The 19,649-nt window shown below is 36.5% G+C and overlaps 1 protein-coding gene across 5 annotated transcripts in view; it reads right to left on the reverse strand.

The window, feature by feature from the left end:
- Positions 1-8,840: 8,840 nt before the first annotated feature.
- The window catches only part of LOC117179771 (NSFL1 cofactor p47-like), a 201,987-nt gene continuing 191,178 nt past the window's right edge, over positions 8,841-19,649 (reverse strand). For all 5 annotated transcript variants that reach the window (XM_033371866.1, XM_033371863.1, XM_033371862.1 and 2 more), the window contains one exon: positions 8,841-9,127. In XM_033371866.1, coding sequence (XP_033227757.1) covers positions 8,995-9,127 — 133 coding nt within the window. In that variant the 3' untranslated portion in view covers positions 8,841-8,994. The remainder of the gene's footprint in view (positions 9,128-19,649) is intronic.

Consider the following 19,649-nt stretch of genomic DNA (forward strand, 5'->3'; position numbering starts at 1 on the left):
TTAGTGTTAATATTATAAGTATAAAATATTTAATTAATATTAATGAATAGTTGACTGATTTTTAACAGAAATAATTCAACTTTCAACTAAAACAATTAGTTTTCAGCAAAAAAAGAGATAAATTTGGAATAAAAGACATAAGATAACCAAAAAACATTTTTTAAATTGTTTTCCACATAGTAGTAAAATTTTTCAACAAAAAATTAAATCTTCATCCAAAAAGCTAAATTGTGTACTAAAAAAGGCATCTTTAATTAAAAACATGAATTTTGCACAAAAGAAATTTATTTTCCATCAAGACTAATTTTCTGTACAAAAAATTAATGTGTAATCATAGTTAAATTTTCGACTAAAAAGATAAATTTTTTACCACGAAAGACGAGTATTCAATAGAATACAACCATTTTCAACTGAAAAATATCACTTTTCAATTAAACGTAGAATAATTAAATTTGTGGTTAAAAAAATTAATTTTTAATCAAAAACAAAATGATTTTTATACAAAATAGTTAAATTTTCAGAAAACAAATTTTTCCAACTATATTAATAAATCATCAATAAAAAAATCTATATTTTTAACAAAGTAGTTCCACTTTCAACCAGAAAATATGAAAAAATCGTTAAAATTCTTTCAAATCGCTTTAAATTATTCAAATGAATTGAAAATTCCTTAGATTGTTTTAAAATATCTCATACCAAATTATTTAAATCAATTGAAAATGCCTTGAAATCTATTAAAATACCCTAAGATATATCAAATACTTTAAAATCTTATATTAAATTACTGTCAAAAATTGAAAATTCCTTGGAACGTTTTAAAATACTCTTAAATATTTCGGAACCTTCCAAATCTTATGAAAGACCCTGACATCTTTTGAAGATTTCTAAAGTTCTTTGGGATTTTTTATAGGACCCTGCTAAAGTTGTTAAAATTCTTTGAGATTCCTTTAAATCATAAAAATAAGTTAAAAATTCTTTGAAATCTTTCAAAACATCCTCAAATATTTAAAATCCTTAAAAATCTTTCGAAATCTTTTACATTTTTTAAAGCTCTTGAAAATATCTAAAAAAAATTTTAAATACCCTGAAATATTTCAAATCCTTTAAAATCTAATGCTAAATTATTAAAATCATTTGAAAATTACTTGAAATCTATTAAAATATATATCAAATCCTTTCAAATATCATATTGAATTACTGTAGTAAATTGAGAATTCCTTGGATTCTTTTAAAAATCTCTCAAATTTTTAAAATCTTTTGAGATACCTAGAACTTTTTTTTTAAGATTTCGAAAGTACTTTGGAATTGTTTTAAATAACCCTTTTAACATTTTTTTAATTCTTGGGAGTTTCTGAAAATTATAAAAATAAATTGAAAATTCCTTGACATCTTTTAAACACCCTCATTATAAAGTTTCTTCTAACACTTAGGGTATTTTTAAAATTTCAAGATATTTTCAAGAGCTTTAAGAAATTTCAAAAGATTTAAAAGGATTTAAAATATTTGAGGAGGTTTTAAAAGATGTCAAGGAATTTTCAATTTATTTTTATAATTGAAAGGAATTTCAAAAAATTTAAAAAAATTAGAAGGGATATTTGTTAAAAATCCCAAATTAATTTAGAAATCTTAAGAACAAGTTCTAGGTATTTCAAAAGATCCTAAAGGATTTGAAAAATTTAAGAGAATTTTAAAAGATTTCAAGGAATTTTCAATTGATTACAGTTACATAATGTGAGATTTTAAAGGAATTGAAATATTTCAGGGTATTTTTAAAATTTTTTAGATATTTTCAAGATTATTGATTTCAATAATTTAGTATGAGATTTTAAAGGATTAAAATTTTTTTAGGATATTTTAAAACATTCCAAGGAACTTTCAATTAATTTAAATAATTTAGGGCGATTTTAAAGAATTTTAACGATTTTTTCGTTATTTCGTGTTGAAGAGAAGTGAAAAGTTGTGTACGATGAGGGTGTGGTGATTAAGAGTGCTGGAGTGAAGGGGCAAGTGTGAATGAAGGAAGTGATAGAAAGTGAAAATTTAAACGGAAAATAAAGAAGTTGACGAAAGTTGATTTTGAGGTTAGGTTCGTTTGGGTGATTTACTGGGTTTCTTGGCAGTAAGTAGGAGTTCTAAGGGTAAAAAAAGTGAAATAGATACAAATTGTCAAAAAAATCAGTGTAGGAGGGCACAGGGTAGAGGAGAGTCATGTCGGTTATGCGCATTTCACAACGTGATATCAGAAGGAGGCATAGCGAGTTGAGTGAGAAGAGTTCAAATAATTGGGATAACGATAGCAAAGAGAGAGAAGGTAGCGACCTAGACGAGGCAAGCACTGAGAGAAGCAGATGAAACGATTACTACGCCTTTAAATTCCGTGGCAACAGCAGTATTGAGGCGAGGAACGGGGCATAGGCGCGAGAGGCCTACAAATTTGGAAAGGCTTGGTTCGAAACCGGGAAGCTCGGGGTCGCAGGATTTTTTGCACAGGTGGCAACAGTCGGCGAGCGCGATTAGCAGCGAGAGCGTCAATAGCGAAGGGCGAAAACGGGGGATAAAAGGAAAAGAGAGGGGGTGGGTGAAGAGCTAGAGAGGGGCAACGACTTGAAAAAGATAAAGACAAAAAAAAAGAACGCCGGAGAGAAATAAGGATGAACAGGATATGTTCCTAAAGTTAAAAGCCCTTATAAAAGGATTTAAAGAGAAGACTTGCGGAAGATTAGATGAGACATGTGGAAGACTGAATGTCATGAAGAGACAAGGGGAAGAGGTAAAAGATGAGGTAAGAAAAGTGAGACAAAAATGGCAAGAATGGGACCAATTATGGAAAGGAGAGGAAGAAAAGGTGTGGAATAAACTGCTAGAAGAGAGAGTGAGTAAATTAGAACTAAGAAATGAGTCTAAGGTGGGAGAGAAAGGAAGTATGGAAGAAGTGAGAGAATGTGTGGTTGTCAAGCATGAGCAAAATGAAAGGTAGCGCTTAAGACTGACTGAGGTTGAAAGAAGAATGGAAGGGGAAGAGAGAGCGAAAGGGAAAAAGAACATAATAGTGAAGGGTTTGAATACACCTGAAAAAATAACCTGAAAATCGACAAATGCATGAAATTAAGTATTACGGGAAATATCCAAATCGCCAATTTCTTTCAAATGGGGATCGAGATATTAATAGAAGACCACCGAAGTCTTCCGAAGCTTTCAGATCGGCAATCATCGTACAGCAGAAAACCGAAGTCGAATCGTGCATTTTCGGCTTACACGCGAACTCACAGTGGTAATCATGCACCTTCTGTTTTGCGGCTCCCAAACGGTAGGTGTTGTGGGGGTTAATTTCATCCACGATCTGGCAGCACTGTTACAGTCCTACATTTAAAGGGAAGACATTGGGAAAATCCCTTACCCAGCTGTAAATATATTTTCTCTCATATACATCGTATAGGAAGATGTCCTCGGGACTGGCTTCAAATTCTACTGCTTTAGCGGTGGTATTTATAGCCAGCACTCTGCACACTCTATTTTTGACTGTTACTGCTTCTCCCAAATAGATTCCTTGTGGGGTATCCATCTTTGTCAGATATCCTTCCTTGAGTTTCAAGTTTTTTACGTCTATATCAAAATCTTGGCGCGTTCGTGCCGTAATTCGTAGGATTCGAGAGAAAGATTTAATTTCCAACTTTTAGAGTTCTTTTCGCGCTCTTGGACTCTTCATTCACAAAGGAAATCGGGGTTACTGGTTTGTTTATCGTCGTTAAAGTGTTATGCGGAAAAGACAACTGTGCTTGTTCTTGCCTGAAGTAGGGTCGGCCTAATATTCCATCCCTAGTCACGGGGATGGAGTTCTTCACTACGTGGAACTGGATAGGAGATACCAAAACAGGTAATTTTAGGTCGACTATTGATTTGGCCGGATGATTAGCGATTCCCGCTATTTCTACTGATTTTTGGGAGTCAAACTTCAATTCCGGGTTTATCGCACTGGTTTTTATCAAGTTCAAATCGGAGCCTGGATCTACGAGAAAATGGGTATTACCGTATCTAAATGCTGGCGATGTGATTTTCAAGACGGATGAGTCTTCACAATTCCGCACTGCTTGTAGAATCCTATGGAGTTTTCGGATAGTTCTTCGTTAATAGACGTTTTTGTGCTGAGGAACTCTTGGCCATATCCAGGTAATAGTGGTTGGAATGCCAGATAGGCTTGTTGGGCATCCATATATTGAAATAAACTCCAGTAATACTGTAATGGTCATTAAATGATTCGGATTGGGTCATTCGTAGGTTGACTATATCCTCAAAATACCACTGGTATTTTTTGGTTCGGGCAAAGCGCTTTTTCAAATGCTTGATAAAATCATTCACGGTGGGGAACAGTTTATTCCTCACACCTTCATGCGCTTCTCATTTTAATTTTGATAACACCGCTTTGATAAAAATAAGTTGGGTTACTGGTGTTATGAACAAGGCCCCATTGTACACGTCCTGAATAAACTATTTAAAAGGTGGCGCTTTTCTATTAAAATCGGGAATGTTGTAAGTGCTAGTTTGCATATTCATGTTGTCTAGAAGGTAGTTAATGACTAAGCTGGCATTCATGTTTACGCCAGGGTTTGGAACACGTAAGTTGGGCTCGGCTGCACTCAATGTATTTGCATTGCTTTGGTAATTCAAGTCTTGATCGCCGAGGTCATCAATTCGGTTATCCTCTCTCATTGCGTTACATTAGGGTCCAAGGTTATGGTGTTCAGCAAAGGAGGTAGAGTGAATAAGGAAGGGGAATGAAAGTGGCAGGGAATGGCGGTACAGGAGGTGAAAGACTTTGTGTATCTGGGCTTCCTGTTTCAGGAGAATAGGAGAGTGGATGGTCATATAAACGAGAGAGAGTGAGATAGCATGGATTGATAAGCATGGATAATGGATTGTGGGGGCTACTATTAGAAAGAGGGCATGTAATTATGCTTAGCTTTCCCCTTTTTCTAAAAAGCTCATGTCTGCCAGATCAATCGCGACACACACACGCTTTCACACGTAATCGCCCGACACGTCCTTTCACACGCGCTTTATTACTTGTGTTAATTAAAAGAGTAACGATTGGCTTTTAACCAAGATGACATGGAGTACCTTTAAATTCGCATGTCATCTTATTCTCTCCTCTGATCCAAACACTAACTACAATAAGAAATTTATTTTTGGAGATTCGATTTTGAAATTTCCTAAAGCGTTTCTATTGGTTGCGAATAAAAATTTTATGGGGGTGCCGAACTTTGCACGGCCTTATTGAGAAATATTATACACTAATGCGAATAAAAACCTAGCTGTTACTACATATTTCTTGTTTTAATTTTAGGTCGCCTTAAATATTGGAATATCCTGTCCATGCATGCAGGGAGAACTGTAAAATACCACTGTGAACGATGTGAAAGATGCTAATTTAGCGTTTTTAAAAACACTTCAAAAAACAAAGGACAACATGTCACTTATTTCAATTTTGATGGAAAGTCTCCCAATCATGAAAAAATAATACGATGTACGACTAGAAGAAGAAGATTCAAATAATTCTTTCTTATCTATCAAAACGGAAAGTGCAGGAAGCAGGTAATCAAATTAAGAAATTGAGTGCTTTTTTAAATCAGATAGCATCATATCTCAATGTAAATCTGCCTCCGCTTTCGAAGGGTACATCGATGAGTCTTCAAAGAATAAGACAAAAGCGAATAATTCAATCACTAAATCAATTGTTCTGAACCCTTCGACTTCGCGAGAAAAATCTTGTCAAAAATCAACACCTGACGATGCATATCACACTAAGACTGGTGTTTCAGCTGAAACATGCTTCGTTTCAGAAAGCGGAAACAGCTCAACACCGCAAAGCTTTGAACTGTGGGAAACACGGCATCAAAATCTTATTTTCAATATTACTAACTGTTCTCATTTAACTTTAAACATATACAAAAATCAAAAGTCACTTTCCATTTAAAAAACTATGTAAATTTTTTTGTAATGAAAGTTACAATGTTGCTATTTTCATAAAATTCATTTTGATTAACTTTTTTTGCGTTGTGCTGAGGGCTTTGCCCCTAAATCGCCATGTCTGCTACGAATTTTTTCGAAGACTGCTAAAGTTTCAAGGAAAAAGTTTATTTTCAACGAAGGAAGACGACTTTTCTACCATACAAGATTAATTTTTCATCCGAAAGGAAAAATTTGCAATAAAATACCTACATGTTTAATCAACTAGTTAAATTTTAATGTAAAAAAGATCAGTTTTCGCCACAAAAAACTAAATCTCAACCAGTTTAGTTGAACCAACAAGATGATTTTTAACAAATTAGTTGAACTGTTGACCATAAAAATGAATTTTAAACAAAACTGATTTATTTTCTACCCAAAAAGACGACTTATAAACAACATAAATGAATTATTTCAGAAACAGATAACATTTCAACGAAAATGTTAAATTTTTTACCACGGTGATTAATGTTCTACCGAAAAGAAGTATTTTTAAGAAAATTGTTTAATTTTGAAGTCCAAGAGTCAAATTATCTATAGCAGAGCTAAACTTTTAAGAACTAATATGATTTTTTAGTACAAGGTTAACTTTCTAACAAAAAGTTTGTTTTTTTTATTTGGAATTAGTACTTCCTTTATAATTAGTACTTCCTTAATAAAGGTTGTTGCAAAAAATGGCGTTTGATACACACTCGCAAAGACAATTTCTCGCTCGTGCTCTAAGCTCCGGCTCGTGCTTCAAGCCTCCGCCTCATGCTGACAAATGTACACTCGTTGGCAACCGCCTATTTGGCGCACTTGTGTCACAAATAGATATTATAACTTAATGTCGACGAAAGCTAACATTGTAATAATAATAATAAAGACGTTTCTCAGATTTTCGGAGCTCTCTACTTATGTGGGATTGTTCTTAATCATAACAATGTCTCCAAACATAATTTTGATATTTCAATGTTGACGTAAGCTAATATTATAATTAAACAAATTTAAAGAATAAGAGAGAACAAGTATGTAACTCTTAAAACTGTAATTAAGAGACTGTATTTTTAAATTTATTTTTACTGAATTAAACTACAATATTACAGAGAAAAGTAACAACGTTTTACTGTAAAGGATAGGAATTATTTTTAAATTACAGTTTATAAGAAAAACAAGTGCTGCATTTTTAAAACTGAATATTTATATACACACCAATATCTGGCCTGAATATTTACCTCACATTTAAATTCCAAAACACTCATTCTGCGGTGGCTCGTATGAGAACTTACTATACTCCTTCTGAAAAAGGCGACTTTTTCAGCGGAGAGAATTACAGGGTAATAACCCAAATGACAGGATTGTTTGAAGAAATGAGCCTGTGTAGAGATATGTACGAAAAACGTGTCTCGAAAAGGGTGTGCGACTGGTGTGCTCGAAAAGGTTGCCGAAAAAAACCTGCTAATTGACCTTTGATCAACTTTTCATAGATTTATCACCTGTATATAGAGATTGATATTGCTTTGAAAAATCATGTTTATTATCTCACAGGAAAAAAATCATGACAACTAATAGTGTCACCTTTTACACAGGTATCTTTCAGGACGACAACATTACCCTCTCCTCTTTTGCCATACATTTGCCACGATCTTTCGCACTTCGCCATTCCGAAGAGTACTTTTGCGGCAACCTTGGAAATCAAAAGCATAAGGTCACTCATATATTTTGCATCGATGATATCAAAATCAAATGCTAAAAATAAACAGCAATTAGATCTAGCTAGAAAATAGGCAAGACAAGGCATTTATTGGCATTTATGTGCAAAGCAGCAGAGTAGGCTGGTGAAAATTTTGACATTGAATAGAATATCAGGGGTGAGCAAAATGCATTTAATATTATGCATATACCTCGATAAATGGTGAGAACTCACGCACTCCTGAATTTCTGGAAGGTGACAAAACAGGTAAAATATTTTACAAAAAGCTCCTCGACAAGAGGATGCACGGCATCTTCCACAGAAATGTGAAGGATTTCAAGGAGACCTATGTCAGGCCTCGATTGCGGGACAGAAACAATTGCCGAGAATATGAAGTCCCACTATATATGAAGCACTCCTAATTTTCGACAATTGACTCAAAGTGACAGGAAATGCACTTTTTTCGTTCAAAAATGTTCAGAGCCTTCAATTTTGGTTCGACTTTGAATTTGAAAAAATTAAAGTTCATTAAATTCTAAAGATCTTGATACTTCGCACTTTTGCCTCCTCTATTTGTTAATTAATCATTTTCCCACTCAAAGTATAAAAAAACTGAAATTTTGTACATAACCATTTTTTGCGTTTTAATGACTGATTGGGAAAACTTTATATTGTTTTATATAAATGTTTAGGCACGACACGCTCTACACCTATCATCAAGAATGGATCGGCTCAAAATGTGGCGACAATACGCCAAAGTGGAAATAATACCATCTTGACACGCCAAACGAAAACTTTCGTGCACATTTTGTACATTAAAGAAAAATTGCCCTAAATCGGTAGTTAACTGTCTCGATTTTTTTCAACAGTTTTATTAAATAATTGTTTTTTCCATTTTTTACTCCAAAAATAATTAAAATAGCTACAATTATACCATTAATAACTACATAAAAATTAATTTTACTACACTTCAATTTTTGAAAACTAATCATTCAATTTAAAAAGTGGGGTTTCTAAAAAGCGACAGGATGATTATCGTTGCAAAATGCTCAGCAATCTACATAGACTTGGAAATACATTTAGCAGTGAGGAATTACAATACAGGAAGTTCGACGTTAGCAAAAAAACCAAGGAAGATACATTTATGTTTAATAATTAAAAGAAATAGAACCATTCGAAGGTTTATTTTAGAAATACATACTTACACATTTGTCTTTGTGTATGCAATATTGAATAGTGAAATAAATTTACTTTTTCATTGAGTGAATAATGCTTCGTAACATTTAAAAATGGAACAAGTTCAAACGTGTGATAATAATCTATTTCAGTCGCTGTATGACAGTAGAATTTTGTAAGTTAGCTTGACTGATCGTACTATTCTCTTCGTTTAATTCTGTTGACGGATACGCAGTAAGTAAGCTGAAGTTCGTAGACGCGTATTGAGGTCTCATTCTGAAAATACTTGTTAAGAAAAATTTGGTCAAATGTATAATTGTAGCCTACGTAGTAAACAGAAATTTAGAATAAACATTAAGGTTAATGCTTTAATATGAAATTAGCGTCTTTAGAAATCATTTTAATTTACGGACATTACAAATGCATACTTTAATAATAATTTTTTTAATCACAATACCCTGAAATTCTTCTTTGATTTTGAAGAAAAAATACTCTGCAGTGTGTATACACTTATATAAAATAGTCATGAAGCTGATGAGATTATTCCTTTATCATGTCCAACCAGGTGAAACCTTTCACATCGTAAACGTATTTGTCATGTGGAACTTACGGAAGTGTCAGACTGGCACACTAGCACGTTCCGCATCGGTTGCAACATATTTATTTGCAATTAAAATTGTTCAAAAAGATATAATTTTTGTATCACTTGCTACCCTCTGGCTAATTGAGGGTCAATTCTTTGAAAACAAAGAATAACATCTTCTGAATAATTCTAACTACAAACTTTCTCACTAGAACAGTTTGTGACCCTCTGTGTCAAGGATGTCCAGGTCTAGTTCGCTGACCTGCTTCTTTTCTCCTTCTCCAAATGCTTTTCCATGCCTGCTCCTCGCATGCTCTTTCTGTGGACATGCCTGCCTTCTGCCCTTCTCTCACGTTGTTTATTATATGTATATATGTTTCGGGAACGTTACATTTTTAAATGTTTTCATTTAACTGGAATATAACGTATAAAAAGTAAACGTGCTTTTAAACAACTGTCCTAGTAAACATAGTTTTTTTTGTATTGCGATTATTTATGTTCATTTTGGAGACGGTGGTTATTTTTATGCTTAGACAAATTTTGAAGAGGTCTCTAATTAACAAACGCCTGTTCGACGTTTTAATGTTGCGAAAAAATGTGTATAATCTATTTGCGAAAACTGATAATAATCGCGGTAGGGCTTGAGCTTTCCTCTCATGACTTGGACGGCTGTGTTGGCGGTAGCATTGCTACTTGCTTTAAGTTCAAATGTTTCATCTTTATGAGATTTTCTGCGATTGAAAATTATTCAATTTATCGACATCGCCTATTTCAGAGCTATTTTTGGTTGTCTTATTACTTAAATGCATGTTTAAGTCACGTGATTTCTCAGTTTGAGTGTCTGATGATAACCTTGTCGCTTGAGAAAACCAGTATGCGAGCAGCAGTGAATCCCGACAGAACGTTCTCCGATATTTTCGGATCAGTAAAGTGATTAACTCAATAAAGACATTAGATCTTATAGCTTACAAAAAAATGTCTATATAAACGAGTATTTTGGAGGCTATTAAAGCTTCAAAATCTGGTGAGAGTTCTCGAGAAAAGAGTAGGGATTCAAAACAATCGTGAGTTAGGAGCCACAATGCAACTTCTAGCTCAAAGTATCTCCTTTGTAAGGATAATCACTCTTTATTTAAATGTAACCAATTCAAAGCTCTGCCTGTGGACAGGCGTATGGAAGTTGCTACAAATAATCATTGTTGTTATAATTGTCTCACGCCCGGACATCGACCTCATAATTATGTTAGTAAATGCAGATGTTACAAGTGCAGTAGGAGACATAATTTCCTGTTGCATTCCGATGATTATAATTCAAATCCCACCTTTCGACCAACTAACTCTGCATCGGTTACTTCTCAATTGGCAGTTTTACGTTCTCTCACGTCACAATCAAATGATCCCGGCAATTCCACCGTGAAGGTGGGGGTGAATCATGTTTCGCTCAAAGAAGGAGACGATAAAGTTTCGTTTTATTTTCTGAATAATCATCCAAATTTATCGCGCTCAACCTTACTCGCTACAGCTGTTATTTCCTTCCAAGCCGAAAATGGAAGAAGTCACAGATTTAGAGTTTTGCTGGACCAAGGATCTGAATGTTGTTTTATTACCGAGAGAGCAATGAAAATATTAAGTCCACGCTACCAAAAGGTTAAAGCATTTGTATATGGGGTTGGAGGAGTGAATATTGGTTCTTCAAGAAATTTATCAGAATTTAATTTAATTCCTAAAGAAAAAAACTCTCCTAAAGTCCACATCCAAGCTTTAGTAGTATTATTATACCTTATATCATATGCTCCTCCTGTAAGATCTAATGTGGGGAATGAAGATCAATTAAAAGAGTTAGGGTTAGCAGATCCAAATCCCTTTAGCTCCGATCAAGTTGATTTGACTTTAGGAACCGATAAATGTGGCTCATGTTTACTTCCTGGTCTCCAATAAGGTATATTGGGTTCTCTTACTGAACAAAGTACCGTTTTTGGTTGGATATTACCTGGACCGGTTTCAGTCACAAATGAAATAGAAATTAACATTCCAGTTACAGTACAACTGGCTATTTCAGCAGAAGTCTTACATGAGGACTTAACCAAGTTCCGGGGGTAGGAAGAAGTTCCCTTTAAAAATACTTTGACAGATCACGAGATGTTTTGTGATGAGCATTTCGCCACGAATTACCAACGAACAAAAGACGGACGTTACATGATACGCTTACCTTTCAAAAACGGTCCTCCCATAAAAATAGGTGCATCCTTGGAGAGAGCTAAGATCGTTTTGAATAAAGTACTTCGTAGTTTATCAGAGAAATCAGAATTATTGTTACAATACTCCAGTTTCTTATTAGAATATGAAAGACTTGGGCACATGGAACTTCTTCAATAAAAGGAATTGGATCGTTTTCCACAAACTGTGTATTTGCCTCATCACCCTATCTTAAAAAAAAGTAGTTCCACTACTAAGTTGAGGGTTGTTTTCAACGCTTCCAGTTTAACTTCCAATAATTCTTTCTTGAATTCTCATCTTCACATCGGTCCCAAGATTCTCAATGATTTGGTTTCAATCATTATGAATTGGAGATCACATCGCTCCGTTTATATGGTTGACATTCGACAAATGTTTAGACAAATTCTAGTTGACCCTCGGGATTGCGACTATCAAAGAATTGTTTGGATTTCTCCTGATAAAAGGCTCGTTGCTTATAGACTTTTAACCGTTACTTACGAAACGGCCTGTGCTCCTTATTTGGCTAACAACGTGGTTAAGCAGTTAGCTTATGATGAAGGAAATAGATTTCCTTTAGCCCAAACTATATTAGAAAATAATAGTTATGTGGATGATGTTTGATTTGGTGCAGATAGTCAGATTGAGAATAAACAGGCACGAGCTCAAGTAACACTGTGATTAGAAGCTGGCGATTTCCGTTTGCGAAAATGGGCCGCAAATGAACCCGAACTATTGGAAGATTGTCCCTCGGGAGCACACGAAGGTGCTATCGAATTTTCGTTAGCGGAGGATGCTCAGCTGGAAGTTCTAGATTTATTTTTGGATCCTGAGCCTGATTCATTCCTTTTTAAAGTGACTTCTTCTTTACCCGAAAATCCAACAAAACGGGTTGTTTTTTTATTAATAGCCAAGTTGTATGATCTTATGGGTTGAATAACTCCAGTCATAATAGTGGCAAAAATTTTAATGCAGGTACTTTGGCTGCGTAAACTCGAGTGGGACGGCAGACTACCTGATGATTTTGAAATTCAATGGTTAAATTATCATGGTTCTCTAGAAAAATTAGAAGCACTTAAAGTCCCCAGATGGACACGACAATTGCAAACAAATTCTGAATTCGAGCTTCGTGGCTTTTCTGACGTTTCGTATCAAGCTTATTTATCTTCCGTTTACATTAGAATTCTTAGTGAAGATTTAAAGTAATCTCATGTTTGCCTATTAATGGCTAAATCTAAAGTACCTCCTGTTAAATATGTATCAATTCCTCGTTTAGAGTTGGGTGGAGCTGCGTTGCTAACTAAGATACTTAAGTTTGTCATGGAAACTATGTCATTGGATAAAATACCTATTTACTGTCACACTGATTCCGTAACAGTTTTGGCTTTGCTAGGAAAACATCCTTCCAATTGGCCTGTATTTTTCGTCAATAGAGTTTCCCTATTTCGTGAGCTGGTACCTCGCGTGAAATGGCGATACATTTCTAGTAAAGATAATCCGGCTGACTGCGCTACTCGGGGACTCACGCCCGAAAAATTGATAAGGCATTCCTCATGGTGACAAGGCCCAACTTGGTTAACGTTGCATTCCTCAAAATGGCATGAATATTGATGCCTTTGTGTTCAAGCACTCAAAACTTAATAAGCCTAAACCTAAATTTTCAACCATTTCTCTTAATGCGATTGAAATCCAACAAGCTGTTATATTTTGGATTAAATTTGTCCAGTCAATCCGTTTTTGGATTACAACAATCTCTTAAGGTTAGGTGGAAGACTACGGCATGCTTCTATCAGTTTTCATGAGAAGCATTCTATCATTTTGCCGCGGCACCACATAAGTGAGCTTATCGCCACGCATGCTCACCTTCGATCTTTACACGGTGGTCAGCAATTAACTTTACATACGCTCAGACAGCGTTACTGGATTTTAGAAGCTCCCTCTTTGGTTAAACGACTGATCACAGGTTGCCTGGAGTGCACACGTGAGAGAGCGGCTTTGTCTCAACAACTTATGAAGGACCTGAATTTAGAGTAACCCCAAATCGTCCATTCACACATTCTGGTGTGGACTATGCAGGCCTAATTAATGTTCGCTTTGCTTCCGGTCGTATCAGAAAGAGTTACAAAACTAACGTTGCGCTTTTAGTCTGTTGTTGTACGCGAGCTGTCCATTTAGAACTTGTTTTTGATTATTAATCTGCCGCTTTTCTCGCAGCCTTTCAGCGATTTTCTTCAAGGCGAGGAAGACCTGTACACTTGAACAGTGATAATGGTACGATATTTCACGGTGCTAACCGGGAATTAAAAAATTGCCTTTTGAATCTTAGACTGGATGCTAATTTGCATAATGAGTTCACAATTCAAGGTACATCTTGGCATTTCAAACCTCCTTCCGCTCCTCATTTTGGGGGTTTATGGAAGGCTGGAGTTAAGAGTTTTAAACACCATCTAAAAACAATTGTAGGTGCACATACTCTTACATACGAACAGTTTTATACCCTTCTTACTCGCATAGAAGCTCGCCTCAATTCCCGTCCTATTAACTCTCTTTCAAAGGATCCTGATGACTTTTCCTATCTTACAACTGGACATTTTCTGATTGGAGCCCCTTTGACCAGCATTCCAGAACCCTCATTGGAATTAAAATTGTTTAAATCGATTGCAGTTAGTACAACAAATTTCAGAGATTTACTGGAGAAGATGGGCTGTTGATTATTTACAGTCTTCACAAAAACGCTACAAATGGTTCAACAAAGAGCTAAATCTTATGATTGGTGATATCGTTCAAGTGACACATGATTCGTTACCACCTTCTAGATGGTAGTTAGGCCGTATAATTAAATGCTACAAGGGTAAGGACGATTTAGTACGTTCTGTTCGCGTGAGAACTGCCATTTCGGAATACGAACGTCCGATTACTCAGATTTGTCTGTTACCAGTCAGAGCGAAAGAAATGAGCGAAATCTGAACAATTATTGTTAATTAGATAAAAAAAAATATTCTGTAAACATAGTGGATTATGGCGGGCGGCTAAGACTATTAAATTTTAGTTACATTTATACTGTTTCTCTTCGTCGGGCAGCATTTGCGTTTTTGGCAAATACTCAATTAAGCACTTATTGTTTTCTTTTAATCGTGCAGTTACCACTCACGAGGCGGGCGGTATGTCCAGTTCTAATGCTTCGTCTTTATGAGATTTTCTGCGATGGAAAATTATTCAATTTATCGACATCGCCTATTTCAAAGCTATTTTCGGTTTCCTTATTATTTAAATGAATGTTCGAAGTCACGTGATTTCTCAGTTTGAGCGTGTGATGATAGCCTTGTCGCTTGAGAAAACCAGTGTGCGAGCAGCAGTGAATCGCGACAGATCGTTGTCCGATCTTTTCGGATCAGTAAAGTGATTAACTCAATAAAGACATTATATCTTACATCTTACAAAAAATGTCTATATAAACGAGTGAGTGATCGGAGTGGTTCTCAAAAAATTGTCTTAGTCTGTCAAGTATTCTATATTTGGGGCGCCCCTGAACCCACATCTAGGGGCCACAACATACCGGACGGTGGCGATGGTGAGCTGCGAGATAGTCAGGCAGATCTCAATAATCAAACAACTGGCCAGGAAGAACATCTGCGATAAACGGTAAGCAGTGGAACATCAACTATGCCTGCTGAGGGTGCTTAGGCTAGCGTTAGCTATTTGCAGCCAACCATCTCGACAGAAATACCGTGGGGGAGCATCAATTAGGATACGGTTAGAATGTTGCGTCGCAAAACTAGACCTGCAAATGCAGTTTTTGTCCCAGCAAGCGATCGAGATTTACCATGGAAGATCCGGTTGGATATGGATGCATGCAAAGTAAGATGCAAATTGGGTCAATTAACTCAATATAAAAAAGGAAATAGAACCAGAAAGCTGATAAACCATGTTACTAAAATCATCCAGCCTCGGCACATCGACACATTAACACGAGCGATACTGGATGAGATTATGGACTCCCAACGGCAGTGACTTGATGTTCTTACTGCCAGACTGCCTTGGTACAAGAAAAGTCGTGCACGAAAGCAATAAAATCGAAACTTTCAGACAGATGAAAGAAGATTCTGTCGTGAACTGAGTGTAAAGTAAAATAACCAGCAAGACACTGGAGTCCCTCAATTAGAAGATTAGATAAACTACTGGTCGATTGTTCGGGGAAAAATGAACAGGTGCAATTTGGACACTACGTGGTTCAAACTGGAGAAAGTAGCCCTGAAATTCAACTGACAAACACCACAGCTTTAGACGTTTCAGCGGTCTTGAAAAGGGCCAAGTAAGTGGAAAGCTCCAGGTCCGGACATGTTGCACAACTTCTAGTAGAAGTACCAGATGAGTGTGCATCTTGCTTTGGCAAGGTGTTTTCAGAAGATCGTTGAACTCCCAGATCTGATTCCCGGATTTATGCTCTAGGGTACTACATATATGTTACTTAAAAGCCAGAGGCTCAAAATCCATCTGAATTTCGACCGATTGCCTGCCTTCCAACAATTTATAAATGTCTTGCAGCTTTCATTGCAAATAAGGTATATTTCCATTGCGATGAGAATGACATCCTTACCGAAGAACAAGAAGGATGTTGTAAAAACTCACGAGGCTGTAAATATCTAATCACTATAGATGGTATTGCCATTACTCAAGCTCGTAAGCATCAAAGGAACTTACATTTTGCATACATTGACTACAAGCAAGCGTTTCTTTCTGTGCCGCATGACTATTTGCTTGAAGTCTTAAGACTTTACAAAATCTGCCCACGCATTATTGACTTTCAAGTCATGTGATGAGGTTCCTGGGTACAAGAATCATGTATTTTGATCATTAACAATCAAGGATAACTAGATCAATACGCATTAAGACGAGGATTCGAAAATCACATCAAGGTAATGGCTGCCGGCGAATCATATAAATATCTGGGTATTCTTGAATCTAAAGGTATTCATCATACGATAGTTAAGACAAGCCTAACGACTGCTTTCACTAAGAGACTCAGATTGATTATGAAGAGTTTTCTCAACTCGGCAAACAAAATCAGGGCAATCAGCATATATGCCTTCCCTGTCCTCACATACTCCTCGGGCTCATCAAGTGCTTTAACAATGACATTGAAAAGTTAAACAGAATCGTCCGTGTAAAAATGATGAAGTGCCGAATGTACTACAAAAATTCAGCTATTAAAAGGGTAGTTCCACCACGACATATGGGGGCAGGGCATTGTAGATGTCAAAAAACTGCGCGTGCCACAAGTTACACAATTGAAGGACTATTTCAACAGCAAACAAAATATTGCGGTTTACAACACCATCTGTAAAGCGGATCTTGACTACACGCTCTTGAATTTGTCCTCAGATGAGGCCTTGACTATCAGGGCAGAAACCATAGAGGAATTATAAATACATTGCCATTGCAATACAGGACAAGGTTCTCAGCACCAGGAATTATCACAAACTTGTGATACATTAAGACGTGGTTGACTGGTGCCGATTGGGAGAAGACAGCAACGAATCCATCGAGTACATTATTGATGGCTGTCGCGTAATGGCTCAGAGAGAATATACGCACAGACATAATGATGTAGCGGGCATTATACATCAACAAATTGCCCTTAACCTAAAACTTTTAAAACAATGGATGCCTTTCTATAGATAGATTTCAATGTCCGTTTTAGAAAGCGAAGATTATATCTTATATTGGGATGTACTATCCAAACAGATCACTATATACGGGCCAATTGACCTGACATCGTGATGCGAGAAAAAAAAGGTAGAAGAGTCTACATCATTGACATTGCTCGTCCACTTAACCGAAATTTGCAGTCAACCTATACAACCAAGATCCACAAGTATAGCGAGTTAAGGCATGAAGTAAAGGTAAAGGTGTTTTATTAAACAACTGTCGCATTATAAGGAACTTTCTCGGCCATCGGGAAGCAAGCGACTAAAAACCTGTGGCGTGGCAGATAGTAGCTGTGAGAAAGCATCCAGAGGTGACTGTTGTAACTTCCAACGCCCGCTACCGCTGGTAATTGTATACGTACAACATCAGCACAGGAGGCTTCAGACATCATATTAGATTGACTCATAACATCCTAATCTCATCAGTCACTTGACTTAGTCCGTGGCTACGATGTATAACCGGGTTAACCCAAGTTTAAGTTATGAATAAAATAATAATCGCGGGACGTGATAACATATACGTTACATTTTTGTATTTCAGTATTTGCTGTAATTAGGAGTCAGTATTAAATATTTTTTTATTAATGTAAAAGCGAACTTTAATTTTACATCATAATTCCACTGTAGATAATTTTTAAATATGGGAAGTTTTTAATAATGCCAGATTTTTTGTATTTGTATATAAGCCTATAAGAACTTGGGGAGCGTTTCCATATCACGTAACGTTATTTTCAAAGTTTTGAAAGTCACCCTCTGCCCTGTCACAGTCACAAAAAAATTGGCATTACTTAATGTAGGAACAAAATAAAATCTTTCAGTGACATAATATATTGCTTTTTAGAAAAAACGAAATTACGAGTATTTCAATTTTGACGTCTCATCAACGAGCTCCGACCAATTTCGACTCCAATTTCGAACAATCCGGTCAACAGTATCAGGCCACGGTCAAAATTGAAGTTTGAGTTTTTGAGTTAAAAAATATTAAGGCTGGATTAATCAGGAGCGCGGTATAAATAGGTGTGCGCGCGTGAGCGAGAGTCGAACGTAGTGTAATGATCTCTTTTTTCTACTCGCTAACTCCAACTCGGGACCCGCTTCAATGAGACTGCGTTGAACTCCCGCTCACGTACGCGCATATATTTATACCGCACTCCTGATTAGTCCAGCCTAAATATTTTATAACTTAAAAACTAAGACTTCAACGGAATTGGATCGTGGCCTGATACACGGCTCACGACCGTGATATAGGTGGTTTCAGTCTGCGACGAGCTCAAAAACTCTTGTGCACCTTGAGAAAACGGGGGGACCCAAGCAGGACCGCCTTCTGAATGTTTTCTGCACGTATCTTAGCATGTTTTTGACATACAGAGATGTTTTTTAGGCTATTAACCAGTGAATGATTGGCACCTCCAGGAGCTCCGATGTTAAGGGCGATTAGTTTGATAGAACATTCCGGGTATAACCGTCGCAACTCCCTTATAAAGTCAGGCCTCAAGTGCGCAATAGAAACAATTGTCGAGAATATGAAGTTCCAGTAAATAAGGCACTTGTTAATCTCGACAATTGACTCGATTTCTCTAGAATGGTACAGTAGAGCGGTATTAAGGCTAATGCCTCAAGAGTAACAAGGGATGGTAATACAGCACTCTTAGTGCCCAATTGTTCCTTTTCATCAAGGTTGTTCCCGCATGAGATGGATAACTATATCGTATGTGCCCTAGATGTTCGGGGTGTAACACGCTCTGCAGTTATAGGCGGAAATCTCTTGGCTCAAACTGTTGCGACGGTTCAAACCGAACTTCAAACCAGGTGATTTAAGGAAAGCAGACGTTAACTGATAGCGCATCGAGCTCTTTCGCTATTTTTGTACAGAAATGCAACTTTGGTCACTTATTCGTACTTCCTGAACCTTCTAAGAAGAGGGTGTCGTGCATTTATGACTATGTATGCTGTACCTAGAATAATCCTGTAGTGAAGACGTTCATGATTCAGTATTCAGCGACCACCTTGACGATGTGAAATGTAAAGTCGCGGAACGGAGGACTTAAGGTGCATTCTTTTGTTCACGTGTATAACCTGTCGCGACCCAATATCAAGGGATCCGAGCTCGTTCTTTGTCCATGGAACCACTCCAAATGAATTGATTCCTCTGAACGGCGAGGATTTTCAGTTCAAATATTTTGTTCTTCGCCGACAGTTAGGAAAACCTGTCTTGAATGCGGCTGTGTCGCACAACCTGGTTTGTAAAGGTCTCTTTAACGCCCAGGTGTCATAGAGCGCTTATGTCGATGAG

This window comes from Belonocnema kinseyi, chromosome 9, assembly GCF_010883055.1.
Source record: "Belonocnema kinseyi isolate 2016_QV_RU_SX_M_011 chromosome 9, B_treatae_v1, whole genome shotgun sequence".
Taxonomy (NCBI): domain Eukaryota; kingdom Metazoa; phylum Arthropoda; class Insecta; order Hymenoptera; family Cynipidae; genus Belonocnema; species Belonocnema kinseyi.